The 22,797-nt window shown below is 43.7% G+C and overlaps 1 protein-coding gene across 1 annotated transcript in view; it reads right to left on the bottom strand.

Moving 5' to 3' along the window:
• Positions 1-1,852: 1,852 nt before the first annotated feature.
• LOC111158332 (blood vessel epicardial substance) overlaps positions 1,853-22,797 on the bottom strand; it is a 33,953-nt gene continuing 13,008 nt past the window's right edge. Inside the window, exons 6-8 of the mRNA XM_022520308.1 lie at positions 17,959-18,126; positions 16,890-17,031; positions 1,853-2,286 (exon numbers count right to left, since the gene is read on the bottom strand). Coding sequence (XP_022376016.1) covers positions 2,162-2,286; positions 16,890-17,031; positions 17,959-18,126 — 435 coding nt within the window. The 3' untranslated portion in view covers positions 1,853-2,161. The remainder of the gene's footprint in view (positions 2,287-16,889; positions 17,032-17,958; positions 18,127-22,797) is intronic.

Genomic DNA, 22,797 nt, shown 5'->3' with positions numbered 1-22,797 from the left:
GTGTGTATTTAAAAATAGGTTCATGTTTCCCATTCAGGCTAAGTGGTTCTTTTAAGATTCCTCAGCTCGAGATTACAATCTGTTATGAATGGCGCTGATGTGCGCGCATGCGCACACACGGGTTTTAATAAACAGTGAATTCCAATCGTCTGGTTTTAGCAGCGTGCCTTTAAAAATGTTTGTTCCTGGTGCTGCAGAAAATAGCCTCCCAACACGCGCAGCTTGGTCATTAGAGAGGACCCTTCCCACGGTCTCAGCTCGACAAAATGGGACACACCTGAACATGAGTCAGGTTAAGAAAGCCCAAGCTTCTGTGGATCCACAGAACATTACAGACGTGGCCTCAGCAGAATCTAAAATTACTTTCTCTTCAGGGAAGGGTGTCATGTCTAATTACTTTATAGAGTGATTTTGCAAATTAGTCTTATGCATGTGGAAACTAAATGGTCCACATGACCTTACCCAGACAGTTAGAGGAAAGCAGTACCAGCGCCATTAGTTACAGTTACCGCACGTGGGGTCTCAGGCAGGCAAGGGACCTCCGACCAAATGAATCTCTACAATCTTAAAGCTAAGGCTGTCATTCACCTGTGCTTCATTTCCCCCAATACACTGATAATTTAGGAAACTAAAGAGGCCGTGCTAAGGTGAAGTGAAATCAGCCTTTCCACTGTGGCGCTAATAAGGCAACATTTGATAGAGATGTTAGGAGCTAGATCCCCCCTTCGGTGGAAATTTTCTTAACGAGGGACCGAGCATGAAAATTTAACTCCAGTGAAATTACTAACATAATTAGCCTTTAAAAAGTGGATTTAGGAAAGGGAGGTGACCCTCGAGTAGCTTATCTACCTTCTCTGAGAGAAATCACCTCTTGGCAAGACAGGCTGCTTTGGGCTCAGCTTACCCAAAAGTAATTTCATTGGGAACTTTTTTCTAGCTATTTAATATAACGGAGGACTGACTCAACTGGGTTCTAGTGAATGAAATAAAAACATCATGGCGTATGACGTAGTGCAGTCGATCAAAGGGGTTCTCCCAGCTGAGTGCCTCAGTCACACTGACCAGTCTGACCAATGATTTCAGCCAACTTCCCACTTCCCATCACTGTTTCCTGGAACACGATTCCAGGAGAAAAGAGAGATTTACAGTCAAGGCCCTCACAGCAACATCTAGGTTGGGTGCCCATGACATGGCTTTGGTCTGCCCCCAAAGCTCTGTCACATTTGCATCCCCAGCACTGGCTATTTGGCACATTTTAAGGAACATCTATGGCTCTGGAGGAACTGTCTGAAACTTCAGACCACAGAATGAAAATGCTCTTTCAATCGCCTCATTCTATGACACTTGCTTAGCCCCTGGACACCCTACCAAGGTAAGGTGTTCCCCACACCAGGGTGTGTGGGACAAGATGGCTCCAAATCACAGGTGAGCTGGATTTTTGCAGAAGGTCAAGCTGAGCTCTGAACTGCTTCCATCTGTTTTCTTTCCAGCTTTCGTTTCAGACATGATTGCACCAGCACACTATAAGGGTAACATGAGCCAAGGCTGATGAGTTTTGCTCATTATCCTGCTCTCTACACAATGCCCAAATAAGTAAGGTGATCTAGTGGGGTAATGTGTCTGGCCTGGGAGGAAAAATAAACACCAGCCAAATCACATCTTTCTTTACAATCTTCCAGCTAAAAATTCAGTTGAACAACACTCGAGACTCCCTGCCCTTTAATGATACCTCAACCTCAATTTCGAACTTACACTGTTTCCTAAACCTATCAAGTGGACAACCCCATTGCCACAGTGGAGAAAAAAAACTGAGGAAAATGAACCACAACTCAGGGAAAAAAAAAAAAAACCAAGTGAAAAGGCATTTGCATTGACAGAGTGCTAAGTAAAAACAATAATATATCTAGAAAACACTGTGAAAATATATATCTCAAAATAGAACTAGGTTTAGTCAGAAGGCTCAGTAAAACAATTGCTTAAAAAGCTGATCAATAAAAAGGAGAGCTAAAACAACCTTCCCATCTTTGACCCTTCCTCACTTCCCAGCCCTCAGACTACCAGTGCTACAGCAGACTAATCAAGAAGCCATGAGGAAGGGCTGGTATTTTTCAGGATCTCTTCAAGACAGATTCCATCCAGGTCCCTTGTCCTCTCTCTCTGGTCAGGGTAACTGATGGACTTTCAGTGCGTTTGGAGACACGGGCTCAAAGACCTCGTCATCATCTTCTACCCCTTCTTCGATGGGCTTCATCTTGGTAGAGCCCCGCTGGTGTGGGGACGGCACATCTGTCAGAGACACAAAGAGGAAAACCACTTACTGTCCAGCCTGCCCCAATGCTGGGATGATGTATCAATGAGAAACCCCAACCGGAAAGTAAAACTCTCTGGGAATCGATCGCTAGGACCAGGCATGCAATTCCCCTAAACATTGTATTTTCAATTCAACATTTCGAGAAAACAACGAAGTCAAGAAATGACTCTCAGTCGTGAGAACAAACATGGAATGGATTCCAGTGCCTGTGCACATGCAGTTTCAGGAGGGTTGCCCTAAAGTGTGATTAGGAATTCAGAATGCATGTTCCTACATTAATCTATGTGGTGACTTGAGTTCCTCAAAAGCTAATTTAACTCCTAATTTCCCTAAAGAAGAGTTCCATCCTAAAGCTATGGACGCTAACACCATCTGTGGCACCACCTAAAGTAGTAGTTCTTGCCACCACCTGTCCAACCACTGCCAGGACTGGTATGGGAGAGGGAGGGGTGAGGAGGAGGGAGAGAGGGGTGGGGCAGGTGGGGGGTAGTCCAGGCAAACAGGAAGGAAAAGCCAGGTGAAGAAAATACAACCCAAGTAGCAGAGGGGGCAGGAACATCCTTAAAGTCTTTTATATCCAAGAAGTGAAGTAATAAATGTCCCTCCTTTGTTTATGCGTTTGTCAGAGGCTTACTGAGCATCTACCACATAAGGGACACCATGATTGAGAGAGGAAAAAAACGTGGTTTAAAAGTAAGAGGGGTTACTAAAAATGGGTGCACAGACTTCTCAAGGTGCTTGATGAGCAGCTCCCAGAACAGCACAAACGCCCCTCCGCAAAGTTCCCACACTGAGTGTCAGGATTCATCCAGCGGGGTTCCCCCTGTCTGCCCTGTGCACAGCCGCGTGGTGCGCGTGCTGCCCTCCAACAGGGCGGAATGGTTTTCTGTCTGTCAGTCAATCAGCAAATGCCGACCTCAGGCTGGACTTAAGATTGATGATGGGAGGGGGCGCCTGGGTGGCTCAGTGGGTTAGAGTCTCTGCCTTCGGCTCAGGTCATGATCTCAGGGTCCTGGGATTGAGCCCTGCGTCCAGCTCTCTGCTCAGTAGGGAGCCTGCTTCCCCCCTCTCTCTCTGCCTGCCTCTCTGCCTACTTGTGATCTCTCTGTCAAATAAATAAATAAAATCTTTAAAAAAAAAAAAGATTGATGATGGGAGAACGATGGTGAAACCTGACTTCAAATACTTGGTATAGAGCAGAGGAGGATAGTGGGACCCGACTACGGCATGAAGCAGAGCTGCTACAAGAACTTTATCCAGATCACCTGTTAATCCCTGGCAAGCGTGGGCAGCTGACAGCAGAGGCTGTGGGCGAGGAGAACGGGCGGGGCACGGGGGTGGGGGTGGCATGCAGCACGCACCATGGTCAAGACCCCAGCCTCAAAAACAGTTCCCGGGTTCAGAACCCCGTTGTGCTGCTTCCTAGCTGTGTGATCTACGCTCCATCACTAATCCTCTCTAGGCCTCGGTTTCCATACCTGTTATAGGGAGATATTCCCAGGGCCCATCTAGTGCCATTGTTGGGGGATAAGACAAAAGAATGGGGTCATGGGCTCAGCAGGGTGCTGGGCACGTAGAAAATGCCACTCCATGTTTATGATGAGCTGCACGGTCCCAGTCACGCACTGGCGGAATGCCACTCCCAACGGCCACAGCTTCCAACATAAAAAAGTTAGGAATTAGACTGGCCTGGACTTTGGTTTAGTTGATGTGTTTGCTGTGCCTACATGGAAACTTTATTTTCTGTTACTGTTTATTTTCAAACATTTATGGTCCATTAAAATCCTGAGTTTCTTGAGAGACAACTCCTGACATTAACTGTAGATGATGAGCCTCTATTAATATGATCCAGGGACACAATTCCATCACAAACAACTGCACGGCGGAACCACCCAGGCAAGTATTTTGGTCCTTTTTCTCACAGGTGACAGCATGACCACTAGCCACAGCCTTCAATTTGCGGGTCCACTCAAATGGCAGTGAATATCCGTGTGACCTTGGGCAAGTTAATTCACGTCCCCCTGCCTCAGTTTCCCTATCTGTAAAATAGGAATCATTGCTCTTATCTACTTTGTATGGTTTTCAGAGGACTAAGTGGCTGACAGTTCTTACCTCAGTGCCTGGGATGCAGTAGTCATTTTGTGAGTTTGTAAGTTAATAAAGTGAGTTATTGATATGGTCTTTGGAGGGCAATGGCCTAAGTAATTAGAACATTTGTTAAAATTCATTATCGCCGGTAGGAATGGCAGATAAAAACACGCAGGACTTGTACTCGAATGGGGGTTTGTGTTTCTCAGTTGAAACGGTCCCACAGGCAGCAAAATTTATCTTAAAAAAGTAGCCACGGCTTCTGTCATGTGTCTAGCCTCCAGTTATGACTGAGCCTCATGAAACACTAACTCAGGCTGAGTATTTGCAGTCTGATAAAAACTCTGAACAAACAAGATGGCGTGTCTGAGAGCATTAAACCAAATCAATAAGGCAGAGGATTCAGACGTGATTGTGTAACACGCATAACAGAAACACACCCAGTTTATTTTGATGGCGGAAGTGGGACTCGTGCTCTGGATTTTAGCCCATCTATCAACAGGGGAGACATTCTACGGGACCCTGCAGCTGCCATCTACATCGGGGCCAAAGTGTTCTCTGCCCTCTCAGCTCCGTCACCAACTGGTGCGTTTCCCCACTGAGACAGAATGAAGAGAGGACCCAAGACAACTGGAAATGACCTGGTGAAAACCTTGCAAGGACTTTCAACTTCTCCATGAAAGAATTTGTTCATTCCCCAGTACACTGGCCAGGGCCAAGGAAGAGCTGTGGTGCTTACCACATAGCATTAAAAAGACAGTAGTGTGGGAACCATCCACAGTCCTGGGGTGATACCCAGCGGCCTCCAAGTTGGGCCTCCTTCCCCTTCCAGTCCAGGCTCTGGCAAACCTCACTGCTCCCCAAATCCAACTCATCCTTTCCCTCTTCTCTTGCTTTTCTTCCCACCTGGAGTGGCCTCTCCATTCCCATCCCTATTCATCAAATTCCTATCCATTCCTCAAGGTCAAGGTCAAACCCCACCTTCTTCATCTGGAGTCTTCCCTAATTCCTTACGAGGAGAGATTCCATTCCCTAGAGTCCAACAGCCCTTCTACATTCTGTAGTTCACTGTGATCACAAGTATGTAACTCTGTCCCTTACTGGAAAATAAGCACCTTGAGGGCTGTAACCACATCTTCTTCGGTCCTGCAGAAGTAGCCCCCACATAGCCATGTCCTTGATCATTACTTAGTACATGAAACTCCACATGAGGCCTTCAGGAGGCTGAGCCTGACCATGAGGCAAAGACTCATGGCCGTCACCTTTTAGTCTTGGATAGGGGTGGGGAACCACCTGTATTTCTCATGTGCAGGAAGTCTCAGGATATAGTAAAACCTTGCGATAAGAAGGGACTGTTATCACTATATTCTGTGTCATGTGCCCTGGGGAATCCTTGTCCTATAATCGACTCAGCAGAACTTACAGCATGGGCTTATAGCATAGCTTATAGCAGCACATGGCGCACAGGCAAGAGCGCTGTCCCCTCACATAAACGTCAGTAGGCTCGGCCGGATCATTTCCTGCCAAGAAGTTTTCATCCAATTAGCAAAAGGTGCCCCTGAGTGATGACAATGCGCTAGAAGCTGGGTTAAATGTCAGGGAAATAAAAATGACTTGCAGAGTCTCTGACTCGATCTTATTTTGTTTCTCAGGAACTCAACGCACTTTTCAGAGCCATTCATGCTCACATATCCACATATTTTTTCTATTTTGTACTCAGAAGCTAAAGCAAAGGCCGCCTGGAGAGCCTGTGAAAGAAAGACTCGTGGCGGGGCTGTGGTATTAGAACTTCTTCCTCACAGGAAGTGGGCCGCCCGGCAGGATCACATTCTGGCAGGATGGAGGGCTGGCCCTGCCCTGCCTGCGAGACTGCATATTCCCCCTAACGTTCTCACAGGATCCCAGATTCACTCCCACTTCAGGCTCCGGGGCTGGGTTAGAGCGCACAGGCCCCTCCGGTCCCAGTTCCCAGAGCAGCGCCCTGCGGCCCTTCCTCCCTGCCGCAGATGCGCCGGAAGGCAGCGGGCACCGGGCCTGTCGGTAACCACGGGAAGCTACCCGGAGCCAGGTGGCTGCCTGACCCAGGGATCAGGGTCGCAGAGAATGCTCACACTTTGTCCCAACCTCAGCTGGCCTGGGCCTCCTCTGCCACTGAAGGCCAAGGGTGACAGTCACCTGGTCTACCTGCAGATCTGGCACTGCTGTGGCCAGGAGGAAGTCGGGCTCTGGGGAGCAGGAGCTCACTTGCCCACACCTCCTGCTCTCCAGCCTCCGTGGGGGACCCACCGGTTTGGCGGGAAGACTCAGTCACTGTCACTATGCTGCTAGAGGTAAGCTCTTGGTCCACTAATATAGCTAAGCCCAATTTGGAGTGTGAACAACAACAAAAACCCCAAAAACTATTAAAAAAGAAGAGAGAATGTTCTGCTTCAAGGAAACTATCTTACATTTCCCAAGTTGAACATTAATAAATTCTTTCTACAAGTTTGCCTGGTTTTTCATTAATTTTATGCACCTACGCATCATCAGAAATTTGCCCAGGAGGGGCCAAACCTACCTAGATGGGCGAGCATGAGGAGAGAAGAGAGGAAGAAATTGAGCTTATCTTTAGTTAAGTGCTTTTTCAAATTATTTTTGTCCCTCAAGGTCATTACTATGAGGTAGGTACGTGACCTCCATAGGATGCTTTACTTTCCATTTATTCCAAATTCTAGGCAGGCCAATAATTCCATATCCATAAATTTTCGAAATCTGATTTCTATCCTTCCTCTAGTAAAACCGCTTTTATAGTTGGGAAACAGAAGTGTTAACTATATCCTTCGGTATTTATTATAATGAAGAAGAGATAATTAAAATTATTTTTTGCTGTTAGCTATAATCATCTTCTACTTGGCTCTGGGTGCCAATTAACACAGTTTATTATAAAAGTATGTAAAACAAATAGTCTCAGGCTGAACCGCAATCCAGATTTATCAGGTGTGAAATTGTTAAACAGTTATGTCAAGAGTTACTGTTGCTGGGGAATGTTTCATATTACACCAAGCGGCAAAAAAAATCTTCTGTCAGAAAGACTTCTCCATCCCTCCCATGGATCCCAGCGCACCCAGAAGGCACAGCCAGCGGAGTAGAATTTCCTCTGAGCTGTATACCATGTTCGGTGTGTGCAGCTGAGAGAACAGCAATCCTGAGGGGAAGAAAAAAACTCAAACTCAAATATACGAGCTTTGAGCGTGTGTAGAAGACAGAGGCTTAGCAGTAAGAGCCCTGAACCAAACAGTGGACCCTTCCACTCCTGTCAGATCACAGTGGGGGACAGCACTGTGGACGTCCACCGGAGGATTTGGATCTGGGAAGTCGAGGCTCTCCTCAGCAGACCCGTTCAGCGGCTTGTGCGGGATCCCCACTGAGGAGGAGTCAGTGTGGCTCCTGCAGGCTGTTCCCTGACAGGGGAAGCAAGTCGTGGGCCTCCATGAGGACAAGCTTAGCCTGCCCCACCAGACCCTTTCCTGCCTTCCTCAGGGACTGAGTCAAAGAACTGCAGGAAGCCTTTATACATGCAGACCATGGAGATCTTACCTAACAGTCAAAATTCTAGTATCCAGAGTAGTGGGAAATTAGGTAAGAGAAATTCCCTTTGACAGAATTCTGTCCTTATTAAGCTTCTTCTGTTTCAGTGTGCTTCTAATTACATGAGGGCCCAAGGGCGTCTCTTAGCAAGTCAAAGTAAACAGACATATTTTTTGGGCTTAAATCCAGAGTGAAGGTCACACCTGTTCGAGAGAATGAACAGGCAACCTCAGGTTGGATCTCCAAATAAATATAAAAACCCAATATGAAATTTGTCAAGTGACTTTTCTCTCTGCTTAAGATACTCAATTTTTATAAAGGGGGAACACTTTTCTTAACTATCTAATATAATGTTATATGATTTTCCCCCCTTTATTCCATTAACTTTGATGACATTTTCCTCACTCCTTTCAAAGTGTTCTTATTTTTATTATGTTTAACCATCTGGCCAAATGTTTTAGCAAGTAATTAAAAACCTTACAAAGGGTTTAGAATTTTAATTAGATTATACAATTTTTGATGAATGGGGATAGGGAAGGATTTAATAGCTTTGTGGCTAGAGAGGATTATCATCTCTTTTCCTGCCTTGCTTATGTATATCATAAGATTTTTTTAAATTGAAGAGACTGAGTTTGGATTGAAACTTTCTGAAAAATAATGAAGGGTAGGTATAGCTTTTATCCTTAATTCCCTTAAAGAAACGAAGGCACCAGCCTTGAGGGACCCAACCAAAGAAATGTACAAGTTATGAGAAATAGAGAGGTTGGAGAGAGTTAGTGGTTCCCATGAGGAGGTTTTCTCAGCCCAACAGGTCATTTGCAGATCAGTGGCTAATGACCACATGGGTGTTCAGGGTGTTGAGCTGCCCGGCAACAGTGGTGAACAGCCAAGGAACCATGGCGTCCTGCAGCCCCTTCCTGCCCACAAGGAGAAAGCTGTAACATCATGGGGTGGTGAATAAACTTGGGGGAATGGGGAAGGCAGTTCCTGGGGGCAGCTGTGCACAGAATGCAGACAACAACTCGTCTAGGATGAGATAGAATGGAAGGTTCTGTGAGGAAGTTCTCTGAGAAAAGGGGACACAGCATCGATGTACTGAGAGAGTACAGATAGAAGAAAACGCAAGGATGAGGAGAAAGAAAGGGAACTAGAAATACCAATAAAGACGAAAAGCAGTATGATAAGGCACGGTTCAAATATGAAAAACTGCTTAAAGACTTTAAGAAGAAACAAATTGGATTTCAGTTAAAAGACAGAATGAATAAGAAGCTAGAAGATACTAGGGACATGGTGAATAAAATGGATCCCAAAGCAAGACAACAAAAAACCTTCAGGGAGAGGAAGTAAAAAGTATGAAGTAAACTGTGGCATGATTTTCTGTTTTATATGAAAGGAGAATCCATTTGAACTTGATATTAGAAATAGTCTCCTTTGAACAGAATAGGAATCATGACGTTATAACCAAAAAGAAAGAAATGTAGTCACACTCCATTATTTGGTTCTGAATAAAGCATAATAATGTCAACATTGTTTATTTGCTTAAACTTTGCAAAGCAAATCATAGAGAAAGAAGACTTAATTGTTGTTGCAAAAGAGAGCAGAGTACGTAATACCACTGAATTGTACACTTAGATATGGTTAAGATGGTAAATTTTATTTTTTATTAATTTATTTGACTGAGAGCGAGAGATTACAAGTAGGCAGAGAGGCAGGGGGAAGCAGGCTCCCCGCCGAGCAGAGAGCCCGACTCGGGGCTCGATCCTAGGACCCTGAGATCATGACCTGAGCTGAAGACAGAAGCTTTAACCCACTGAGCCACCCAGGTGCCCCAAGATGGTAAATTTGATGTTATGAGTATTTTATGACAACAAAAATATTTTGGAAAAAAAAAAGAAATAACAGAATATACTTGTTATCAATTGTGATTGTTTAAAAGTTAAGGAAGAGACCTACAACAATATAAGGTAGAAGAGGAAAGAATAAGAAAGGGTAGGAGCACCCGGGTGGCTCAGTGGGTTAAGCCTCTGCTTTCGGGTCAGGTCATGATCCCAGGGTCCTGGGATCAAGCCCTGCATTGGGCTCACTGCTCCATGGGAAGCCTGCTTTGGGACTAGATCCCAGGACCCTGGGATCATGACCTGAGCCGAAGGCAGACTCGCTTAACAGACTGAGCCACCTAGGCTCCCCTTAACTTGTTAATTTTTAAATTTGTTATTAAAAGTTTAAATGTGTAACTGGAGGGGCGCCTGGGTGGCTCAGTCAGTTAAGCATCTGCCTTCGGCTCATTCACAATCCCAGGATCCTGAGATCAAGCCCTGTATAGGGCTCTCTGCTCAGTGGGATGTCTGTTTCTCCCTCTGTCCCCCTACCCTGACTTGTGGGCTCTTGCTGTCTCTCAAGTAAATAAATAAAATCTTTAAAAAATGTGTATCTGTATAAAATCCCTATACTATCATTTTACAGAGAAAACACTGTGAGGATAGAGGACAGTGAATGGATTGGTGTCTCTGGAGACAGAGAGCACAGTCCCTACTCGCTGGGGGACCAAGGACTCAGAGGACATAAATGTCATACTTCTCAACCCTAAAAGGGAAAAACACACCAACCTTCCTGGGTGGGTTGACGATGAGATGAGAACATGTATGAATGTGGTCAAGGTGTGTCAGCTGTGATGGCAGGGGCTGAACATCCTTAAACAAAGGTACACTCCCCAGTGGATACAGATATGCATAGGGTAAAAAGCAAAACAAGAACTTAAAACAAATTCAACACTTCTTTGTTTCAGAGCTAGTCCAGGGGCCCTGACCCCGTTACTTAGCCTCCCTAAGCTGTTCCTTACTAATGTACAAAGTGGGGACACGGCTTTTCTCTTGCCATCTGGGTGGGTCTGAGAACTGTTCCCTCGGTATTTCTGCTGCCTGATCCCATCTCCTCTCTACTTCTCCACACGATTCATGTCAAGGTTGTTGTTTATTGGTCTATAGCGGTTGTGGGGTGAATGGAATATAAATCGAGTTGAACAGGTTATTTCATGAAACCAGCCTTGAAACTGAGAATGCTATATTGGGTTTTTGTATCCTTCCAGGTAAATAAACGGATAAGATAGTGGACAGAAACTCTTTATGTCAGATATGCTGCTCTTCTTTGCAGGTAAGACCACCAACCAGAGGCAAGCTCACTTAAGGCATATATGTGCAACCAGGTCACCTGAAATTAAGAGAGCGTCCAGAACACCATCTTGACAATAATAACAAAAAACATTTGAAAAGATTTTTTTTCTCAGTAAAAACCCTTGCTCTAAGTATTTCACAGTGTGTCTTTTTTTTTTTTTTTAAGATTTTATTTATTTATTTGACACAGAGAGAGATCACAAGTAGGCAGAGAGGCAGGCAGAGAGAAAGGGAAGCAGGCTCCCTGCTGAGCAGAGAGCCCGATGCGGGGCTCAATCTCAGGACCCTGAGACCATGACCTGAGCTGAAGGCAGAGGCCCAACCCACTGAGCCACCCAGGTGCCCCTTTCACAGTGTCTTTAAAACTCATACATTTTAATTATAATTTCTGAAAAAAAATACATGGTTTAAAATAACCAAATCTATCCAAGACGAGTTCCAAAGGAATGCATTTTCTAGAGTGCCTCAGGACTTAAAAAACAAACAAACGAACAAACCACACAATAGGTTATTTAACCCCAATTAACCAAAATAAAGTTCTACAACTTTTAAGGGAACAGAATACAGTCTCCCGTTGCCATGACGACGTCTGTGCCCAGCACCGCTTGTCAGTGATGCACCTGCCAAGTCTGATCAATCTGTGTTTTCTGCATCACACGTAGGAGCTAAACCTCACAAGCAGGAGAAAATGGCAAGGCAGCCTGGTGAGGCCCTCGGGGCAGGAGCGGAGAGAAGAGAGCTTCTAGCCACGTGAGGACACACACTCCTTCCCACATGCCCTGCCCTGCTGGTCCTTTCTGGTCCTTCTGCCTCACCATCATGCTTCCCAAACATGAAACGAGTAAATGAAACCACGGGAAACTGAAAGGGAGCTGAGTGGATTACAGGCCACTGAATAAATGGGAAGGAAGCAATTTTTCTCAGACTATCTCAGTACTTTCTTGTCTTTAAATGATAATTTGATGTGGAATACAGAGTCTGCATGGCAAAGAGTAGAGATCTTGCTCTGGATTTAGGGTTATGTGATATACGTAAAAATAGAGGGCAATGTAAAAAAGTGGGATCAGCATCCATTTTTTTCCATGCTTTCACCAGAATCTACACAGGCCCAGAGATCTACCTACCAGTGAATGGGAAACACAAGAAACCATCATGGGGCTGCACTCAGCAAAATTCCAGACTATAGGGAGGGACCCCTACCCCTCGCTGCTCAGAGAGTGGTTCAGGGGACAGCCACGTCAGCACCCCTGGGGCACTGGTTAAACAGGGGGATGCCAGGCCCTGTTCTAGTCTTTTGCATCAGAATCTATAATAAAGTCTCCAAGTGATTCATATTCACAATTATATTTAAGAATCAAGATTCTGTTGGACAAACAAGACAAAACAAAAATGCAAAAACACAGAGAGAGAGAGAGAGAGAGAGAGAGATGGAGGGGAAGCCCAGAGATTCAGAGATTTTCAACCAAATGGAATGGGTACATGCTGATCAAATATACATATAATATTACAATATATAATATACAATAAATATACAAAATAAATGTAATTTTTATAGAGCAGCACTGCTTATAATTATATAAGGACATATGAGGCGAAATGAAAGCTAACCCAACAATAAACGACCGGAGGACATTACTGGATAATTTAAATGTTCCTGTGGTGAACCCCGCATACAATGAAGAAAGCAAAAATTTTCATCAAAATGGAAATCAACGGGTCTGTGAAAACCGATCTGCAGCACTGCTTGGTCATAATGGAGGAATTGGTGGGGGGCAGGTTTCTCCAGTGAGGTAGATTGTCGGAGAAAGAAGTGATTTGGGGGTAAGCACAGCCTTCTCACTGAGGACAGGTGGCCCCTTCAGGAAAGGCGTAGATATACTAATAGTGACTGTGTCTTGCTGCAGAGTCGTCAGGTGTAGATGAAGGAATGGGAGCGGACGTGACGGGTAAACTATAAAGTGCCAGTCAAGTGTTACACACATATTTTGGTCTTTTCCTTTTAAAACAGAGAGGCAATGCAGTCAAACAGTATGGATTGGACAGGACACCTAGCTCTGTATCCCAGAGCCTCTCCCTGTGCGAATGGAACAAGTGAGTAAGCATCCAGATTCCTAATTTCCTCAGGTGTAAAATGAAGTAATACTTAGACCCAAGTTACTGTCAAAACACTTGTTTTCCCTCCCGCCTCAGGGGCCTTTCTGCTCAGCCCCTGCTGGATCGCACGCGCTACTTCTTCTTTTTTAAAAGGTTTTATTTATGTATTTATTTGACAGAGTGAGAGAGCACGAGTGTGGGGGCGGGGAAAGGGCAGAGGGAGAGGGAGAAGCATACCCTCCACTGAGCAGGGAGCCCGAGGCGGGGCTCGATCCCAGAACCCGGAGATCATGACTTGAGCCCAAGGAAGACACTTAACCGACTGAGCCACCCAGGCGCCCCGCATGTGCTACTTCTAAGTGGGAGCTTTCAGAGCCATCACGTGATTCTGCCGTCACTGACTTCCCCTGCGTGGAGGGCAGTCATCCAAACAGCGGCTGCTCTTTGCATCCCAGTCTGAGGAGGACATGGGCCTGGAGTAGCACCCGGGTGCACACGCACCAGAAAGCAGCCCCTTCCTCCCAGCCAGAGATCTGGGAGGCTGTTAGTGCTGTGTCATCTAGCAAAAACCCAGTGTACCTTTCCGTGCGGGGTTAGAGGAAAGACTGCATGTGATTATGTCCAGAGATCCTAAAAAACAATAGCTACCACTGTCCACAAATGTTTGTTCCCGTCTCTCCTTAGCAGTCGTGAAGCTGCCTCTGCCGCTGAAAGGAGCGGCCGTAGTTGCCCCCTGTGCCCGTCAGAGTCTCAGAATAAGAGCTCACTCGTTTGAGGAAACTCACATTTACTAAGACCTCCCACGAGCTCCAAAAATGGTAAATTTTGTTATTTCAGCCGAAGTCATACGAGATTGGTTCTGTATTCTCTGTTTTATAAGAAATGTCATCTGTGGGGCGCCTGGGTGGCTCAGTGGGTTAAGCCTCTGCCTTTGGCTCAGGTCATGATCTCAGGTCCTGGAATCGAGCCCCACATTGGGCTCTCTGCTCAGCAGGGAGCCTGCTTCCTCCTCTCTCTCTGCCTGCCTCTCTGCCTACTTGTGAACTCTGTCAAATAAATAAATAAAATCTTAAAAAAAAAAAGAAATGTTATCTGTAATATGGGAAAGTTGATAGCATATTGATGGGTCTGGCAAACAAAACACAAACAAAAAACCCAGACTTCAGGAGTTCTGAGCTGAAACCTAAGAAAGAGAAACCAGAACTAACTGGTTTTTGATGACTCACAGGCGAGGATGAATGAAAGAATTCATAATTAGTGTCAGTGCGGTGCTCAAGGACCAATGTCTTCCACTGAACTGCAGGAAGTGAAGGCAAGAAACTCAGAACAGGGATTAGTGAAAGGGAATTAGGGATGAGCAGGGCTTTGTTGCGTAATTCACACACACCACACTCAAACCCACATGTACTAGTTCCACAACTAATAACCATTAGTGCAAGATTTGAACACCACATGGGTGATCAATCCACCTGATAATATAGGTTTCTGGTGCCACAAACAGTACAAATGTGAATCATGAAAATGTGTTTTTATTCTGTTTAAAAAACATACTCTAGATAAACTTTTTTTCTAAAATGTTATCTTACTCCCAAAAGATTTAGCTTATACAATAAAATACAATTAAAAAAAAAAAAAACAACTTGGGGCTCCTGGATGGCTCAGTTGGTTAAGTGTCAGCCTTCTGCTCGGGTCGTGATCCCAGGGTTCTGGGATCAACCCATGCATTGGGGTTCCTGCTGAGCAGAGGGCCTGCTTCTCTCTCTCCCTCTGCTGTTTACCCTGCTTGTGTGCAATCTCTCTCTTTCTCTGTCAAATAAATAAACAATAATCTTAAAAAAAAAAATTCCCTTTCCGCTGACCTTTCTTAGTATAGTAATCACTATACATGCAATTAAGATACATGCAATTATCCACCTGAAAATGATTATTAACCACCAAACTGTTTCAACAGAACAGATAATGCATTTGATAATGCTATCAGATTATAGAGTTTGGTCAGCCTCAGTCAGTACTTTCAAAAGTTACGTTAGAATAAGATACAACCATCTCCCATTTCTCATTTGTGAAATGTGAAATCATGTGAATCTCCTTTGGGTCCACAACACATTTCTCTGCCTAGACTTTTCTTTGGAAGTTTATGCTGATTCCATGGCTTTGCCAATTCCAACCCCTCTACACTATGTGATTCTTAACATCCTTAATCCAATTTATCTACAGCATCCAAAGATACAAGATCATTTACATAAGCATTTAGTATTGTTGAATATGTATCTGGATTTCCTTAAAAGTTACTTTGGACTAACACACAATTAGAAACATTAATAGTTTCTTGTTTTATACAATGGGAGAATTCTCTTTTTGCTATTTCAAATGAATTCTTAGACTTCCATTCTTGGAATAATTCTTAAAATAATTTAGTTTCTCTCATATTACTTACTAATCTTCAACATCTGTGTCTTAAAATGTTCCTTACTTAAGATGTTTTAAAATGATCTAACCGATAGCACAATCTTGGAAAACCTGCCTCTCAGTGGCTGTGTGTGAACGAGGTAACTCATGGGGCTGTTGGGTGTTGGGTGGTCTCCTTCATCTTCAGGAACATCCCAGCACCCAATCCCCTGTTAACTCTTTTTTTTTTCCCCCCTGTTAACTCTTGGGGCTCACACTGAGATAACCAGTCAGCAGTAAAACACTCAGACTCTGTTTCCTATCATTTTCTTTTTTATCAAAAATTTATCAGTTTTATTTCTTTTTTTTTTAAGATTTTATTTATTTATTTGACAGAGGGAGAGAGGGATCAGAAGTAGGCAGAGAGGCAGACAGAGAGAGAGGGGGAAGCAGGCTTCCTGCCGAGCAGAGAGCCTGATGTGGGGCTCGATCCCGGGACCCTGAGATCATGACCTGAGCTGAAGGCAGAGGCTTAACCCACTGAGCCACCCAGGTGCCCTATCAGTTTTATTTCTGATGGATATTTTGGTTTGCTCCAGAATTTTGCAATTGTAGAAGAATGCGGGAATGAATAGCACTTAATGTGGTATTTTTTGCCATTGAGCATATTCATAGGGTAACACTCTAGCAGTGAAATTTTGTGTCAAAACCTGTGCACATTAAATTTTAATAGCCATGTCCTATTTCCATAGAGGTTGCACCTCTATCCTCTCCAGACAGCGACAGTCAAGAATTCCTGCTTCTTGGCTGCTTTACTACCACAGTGTGCTATCAATCTATTTGATTTTGCCAACAAAATCTTCACCAATAAAAGGGGTTATTTTGTGTTACTTATTTATTTATTTATACACATTGCGGGGCCTAGGTTTTCACTTGAACAAAAATCATGAAAACAACAAACCCGAGTATCCAGCAAACACTACGGACTCTCTCACGTTATCCCAGGGAACCAGTATTGAAGGAGAGTCCACGGCGAAACGAACCACCAAGTTCTGAAATTTGGACTAAGCAATAAGAGCTCTCATGTTAGATTTTAGCTGAGGTGCAACATGGAAAAGGTAAAGCAAGAAAAAAAATTGTTATTTTTGTTGATACCTTCAGGTCACCCAACTGTTACTTGCAAAGCTATTTTTCCAATCACAGTTGTCATTTGTCTATTTCCAACGACATCCAGTGGAATCCTGGAGGATTCTCTGTTCGGGATAACTTACGGAGAGAGGACATGCTGGCAGTGCCCCGAAGAAACTGGTGTAAGCCATCGTCACTGTCACTGGAGCTGGCGATGCTGTTCCTCATTTCCAGCATGGAGATCTGTGTGCACAGGCTGAGCTGGTGTTCCAGCTTTTTGGCCTTCTACAAAGCAAAGGTTTAAGATTTCTGAGATCTCTGAGACTTAGGTCATGTATACCCTGTAAACAGCATTTATTTTTTCCTTGAAATAAAGAACTACCAGGTACATAGTAAGTGGCCAATAAATGTTAGCTATAACTTTTATTATAAGCTGTAACTACACATACGTTACAAAAATGTAATATACTCAGTGGCTTATTTATTAATCTAAAAGTAATAGGCACCACCTTGATTTGATAAAGGTCCTAGGCAAGAGAACTTAAAGAGAGCACACGCCCATGTGCACAGTTCTGGGAGAACGGTACTTATCACAGAAACCATGTTTTGCAATTTCTCTTCTGTCGTCATTATAATTTCCTTCTAAGCAGACGTGGGGAAATGAGGATCACATTGCAACCTGGAGAAGATGCCTACAGCTCTGAAATTCCTAACTGCACTGCCACAGGATCCTTCCCCTCCCTGTCTCGTCACTTATGGGTTTTCTGGGAGGGGGCTTGACCATGAGGATGTCCTAAACTGGAGGACACCAGTGTTAAAATGCCAACTTCCTGCTCACTGCAGTGACCAGTCAGCAGCCCCCCAGCTACCCTGCCCTCCTGGCCCCCTGTACCCCCCATCCCTCCCTCCAACTCATGTACTGTCTTCCTTAGATTGATTAAAAGACTCTTCATGAGAGACCAGCACCACATCACCACAAATGGAGGTCCCTGACATTTAGAGACACCTCACCAGATGATGACAAATATAATAATTACAAAATTTGTCCATCCTCTTGAGAAATGACATCCTCTTGAGAAATGACATCCCCGCTTTACTTAAAACATGATGAATTAATGAAAATTCAGAAAAATATGTATTGCATAAAGTAAGGTACGCTTCACTATACATCATTGTTTAATAAACACACTCATTAAAAAAAACCCCACTTACTTTATCATTTAAGGTGGGATCGTTCAATGAGTAGAGCTTATTTGTAATGTCTTTTCCTATAAGATACCTAAATATTTCATATAGAAATGGTTCTGATTCCAGAAAATAAGTTAATCTTTCTCTTGACCAGCATAAAAATCTGCAGTTATCATCTGCAATGATGGTGACCTGTCCGAGAAACAGACATAGGAAGGAAAAAGTATGTTTATGAATGATGGTACAATAATTTTGGTGAAAAGAAGAGTAGAATAATTTAGTGGATATTATTACAGCAATGATTTTTCATATTAGTTAAGTTAAAGCAAGATCTAGACACACAAACTTCTATAGCTATTATAAAATCATATTTAAAATCAGGTTAAAATCAAGAAATCTACAAACCAAAAGCAAATTCTCCAAGTTTTGTTGTTGTTCTGTTTTGTGAGGTCTGGTGTGAGGTATGGTGTGAGGTCTGGAGTAAAGTTTGTACTTATTTATTATATTAAGGGCAGGAATCTCCAAAACCAGACACATTTGGATTCAAGAAACACATCATCAGCTCTATGACTCCATAAAAAACTAATAGTCTGTACTAGACCAATGTTCCAATTAGACATAGAATTTATGGTTAAATATTTCCTTACATCCTGATGATTACAACAGAGGTTTAAGAATATGACTTCAGGCAACAGTACTGAGGTAAGATCCCTGAGGCAAGTTATAGATGAAAGACCTTCTGCCTTGCCAACCTTGCAAACACATCCTGGAGAAGCAGAAGACTGACTCCTGTGAACTGGTTTTAAAATCCAGGCTGTTAACTGAGGAATATGGCTAGTGAGGGTCCTCCTCTGGGTTCTTTTGTCACAGGTATTTCTTGAGTGTGACCTTTCAGGACTAGCCCCAGGTTACTGGAGACTCACACAGAGATCCCCCAGTTAGCTCAGGATTGGGAGACTATATCTTTTTCTAGAACATTGTTCCACAACAAAGTGGAAAATCCTGTAATTGTACCGCACAGAGCTCGAGATTTTTCAAATAACTTCTTTCTCCAGAGTGAGGGGTTATGCCCTCACAGCTCCGTGTCAGGAAGTCCTTCCTCGCACACAGGTCCCCTGTCATGAAGGAGTACTCTTCCGCTGAACTCCATGTGGCACTGAAATCACAGAACCCACACTCATCTGGGGACACATCTGTCTCCACCAGGCACTCTGAGGGCAGAGGCTGTGCAACTTCATGTCTGAACATCCAGCTCCCAACACAGAGTGGTGCTCAGTGTACATTTGTTACATGAAGGAAGTAACAAATGAACACAAGTACTGTTGAAGGCAAAGTCCATGTTTATATCCTCAGAGTTAAACCCAATGCCAGTCCAGGTAAATTCATGAAGGGTTTTTTAATTAACGTGAAATTGTTATCTGAGCCTCAGAGCACATGTTTCCAAAGGCACCATTTCCCCTTGGTTTGTCACAAAATTAAACATAGTTCTGAGGACAAGGGGGTATGCATGTCTCCTAAAAGAGAAAATGGAAAACCCAGCTTCGCAACTAATATCAATAGCCGAAAATTGACCTTTAGCAAATTACAGGGTTTGGCTACTTTAAAAAGTGGGTCAATATTCCTGGGGGAAAAAGTTTGTACTTATTTATTATATTAAGGGCAGGAATCTCCAAAACCAGACACATTTGGATTCAAGAAACGCATCATCAGCTCTATGACTCCATAAAAAACGAAATTCTACTCATTCTTTCAACACACGTCATGTACTTACTTTATACTAGACGCTGTTAAAGGCACTGACATTACAATGTGAACAAGGAGGACAAGAGCCTTGCCCTGGGAAGCTTACACTCTAGTGAAGGAACCTGATAATATGACACCCTTGGTGGTGTCATAATTGACAATTATGTCAAAACACAATAAATGTTTTGACAAATACAGAACAGGGGCAAGGGTAGAGACACTCCAGGGAATGACAGTTACACACACTGCCACTCAGTTTATACATTTATTGCACTTTTAAACATTTAGGTTTTTTAACATCTGTAAGTAAGTGCCTCAAAATTGCTTTTCAGATAGGCAAGTAATAGTCTTCCTCATTTTTCAGATGCCAAATGACAAGAACCAAAAAACATACTCATGAACACATGTTGACTAGTGGTAGAGTTGAGTACTTCTGACTTCCCACCCAGACATCTTTTCCCACTAGGCCAAACCCTACCTAATGTGTCCAATATTCAGCAACAGGATCACACTGAAAGTAATTTGACTAAGTGACCACCAGGTCAGCTCAGAGTCCATCAAGAGTTCCTCATACAAAGAACAGCTGAACACAATGTCATGAAGCCTACATTCTAGTGGAGGAAGCTGGTAGTAAGTAAAGACATCTGACTCCCTCACCCCCGTAAAAAATTTTCTTAAGAAGAGAAGTATAAGCTCGAGCCAGTACTGAGGAGTTCCCAGAAACACTAAGAGATGTGTAAATAAACATGAGGCCACTGAATAATATTCCACAGGAGTAATTCAAGAAAGGTGAGCACTGGGACTCACTACAGCACAGCCCTGTAACCAAGCACTGAAGAAAGGGTTAGGAGTTGGAGGTTCCTCCGTTTGGCAAAGAGGTCATCCGTGGACAAGTAAGGTGTGATGCCGTAAGAAGTTAGAGGAGCTGGAAGTCATCCAGGAAAAGAAAAAGGAATCGTACCTAGGTGACATACAATGCATTTGACTTCTTTTCAACCATTCCAACAAACTCGAGTTTCCTCAGAGGCAAAGATAATTCTGATACTATTGTTTGCTTAGCAAATACATATTTTATTGATGGTTGAAAAATACTTTAAACCTGTGCAAATTATTACTAAATTTAGATTTAACAACAGGATTCAAATAATAAGCTATACCTACAGTTTGTGTGAGTATCTTGCAAGTCCTTAAGTGCGGGCATTTGATTGGAAGTACGTGGCTTTTAGCATATTGACGGAGGTCATTTTACACAATGGCTAATGCTTCATTTCTGCCAAGTAGACATTTGTGTTTAATGACTTCCTGTCACAACAGCCAAGTAAAACATATTTTAATGAGGAATTTCTATAAAGCAATATAAGAATTTTTAAAGCTTCCGTAAAATAAATTCGCTTGTCAAGTCATTAGGATACCTCAAGAGTGCCATGCTTCAGTTCTGGGGAAGGATTTTATTGAAGACATAAAAGCAAGCATGGCAATGGGACATACCAAAGGATTTCTTTCAGGGAGAGCAGGGGACGAAGTGTTTGCATCAGGTTTGCCTTGATTACGTCAAGGCATTAGGCCTGTCCCTCCCTTTAGATTTTACACCCTCACAGAATGGGAAGACATTACACAGGAACAAGGGTGTCTCAGGGAATTGCCACATGTGTCAGGATTGGAAACAGCTGTTCAAGAGTATGACTGCTTCACAGTCCTCAGGGGAGAATTTGTTATTTTTCTTCACGTATTTTATAACATTTCGCACAACAGGAACATGAAAATGTCCTAGGACTCATCTGTTCAACCAATGCTTAGAGTTCTCCTAAGCACTAGAATACAGCAGGGTCAAAGCTGGTAGATCAACGGGCTTCACAGCTTAGCCAAAAGATTTACTTAACACTAAGATACGGTCCGGTTTAAATACAGGTGAAAATTTGGGTGCCTGAGTGGCTCAGTGGGTTAAAGCCTCTGCTTTCGGCTCAGGTCATGGTCTCAGGGTCCTGGGATTGAGCCCAGCATTGGGCTCTCTGCTCAGCAGGGAGCCTGCTTCCCTTCCTCTCTCTCTCTCTGCCTGCCTCTCTGCCAACTTGTGATCTCTCTCTCTGTCAAATAAATAAATAAAGTCTTATAAATACAGGTGAAAATTTAGTGTTCATTGATTTCGGGAGGGCTGGGATCTCCAAGACATTCTTCTTCCCTTAAAACCAATAAAGCTTTGGTTTTCAGGCTTCTTAGCACAGGATATGCAACTGACCAGGGGAGAGCAACAGTGGGAGACAGAATATAAAAGATAAATGTGAAAAGGGCAAAGCTCACTTGACATAAAACAACTGCACGAAGAAGAAACCAAACACAAAAGACTACTTCTGCCTTCTGTAATAAAGATACCCAAGAGTCTCTCAAGAGTTCTAAGCAGCAACTTTGGTGGGTAAGGACCAAAACGGCACCTGTGAGTTCCAGCTCTGAATCTGTTTGTCAGCTCTATCCCTGTGCCTCTCATAATGGTCACATGTGCACCCAGACAACATCTGCTGTGCAAGCTTGAGAGGCAGTCACTGAGCCCACTTCCCTTTCTTTTCTCTTTCCACCCTACTCCTTAATTCATTAGCACCCCTACCAAAGAGGAATTTAAAGAAATAAAAATTCAAAGGTAGGAGCTCCTTGTCAGAACACTTTGAATTGTTCAGAATTAAAGAAAAGTGAAGTAGCAGGTACAAGCATGTAGGTGGAGGAGAGTGGGCACAGACACTGTCAAATGTCCCCTGCTATGGGCACAGGTGGTGACGTCAGAGCAGGCTCCATGTTTCCCTGGGGATCTTGCTTCAGAAAGAGGCACTGCATACTTGTACCCAGATGTGCAACAGCTGTTTTTACTCCTGAGTATCTGCCAATGGGAACATTTTGTAAACAATCAAAACACAAGCTCTCCCAAGGGTTTGCTTGGAGGGGGCCTGTTCCAACTGTGCAGGACAGAGGTTCCGCGATGCTAAAGCGGTGTTTATCCACTGGCCAATCAGAAGATGCCACACCACCTCCGTGCAAACAAAAGATGGCTGGTGTTGGAAAGGCTGAATAAATATCCTTCCCTAGCTACAGTACCTCGATCTTAGTCATGATTTTGGGATCTCCACAGCAATT

The sequence above is a fragment of the Enhydra lutris genome, unplaced genomic scaffold, assembly GCF_002288905.1.
Source record: "Enhydra lutris kenyoni isolate GAN:26980312 unplaced genomic scaffold, ASM228890v2 scaffoldscaffold58, whole genome shotgun sequence".
Taxonomy (NCBI): domain Eukaryota; kingdom Metazoa; phylum Chordata; class Mammalia; order Carnivora; family Mustelidae; genus Enhydra; species Enhydra lutris.
This window is presented reverse-complemented; position numbering and strand designations above follow the sequence as displayed.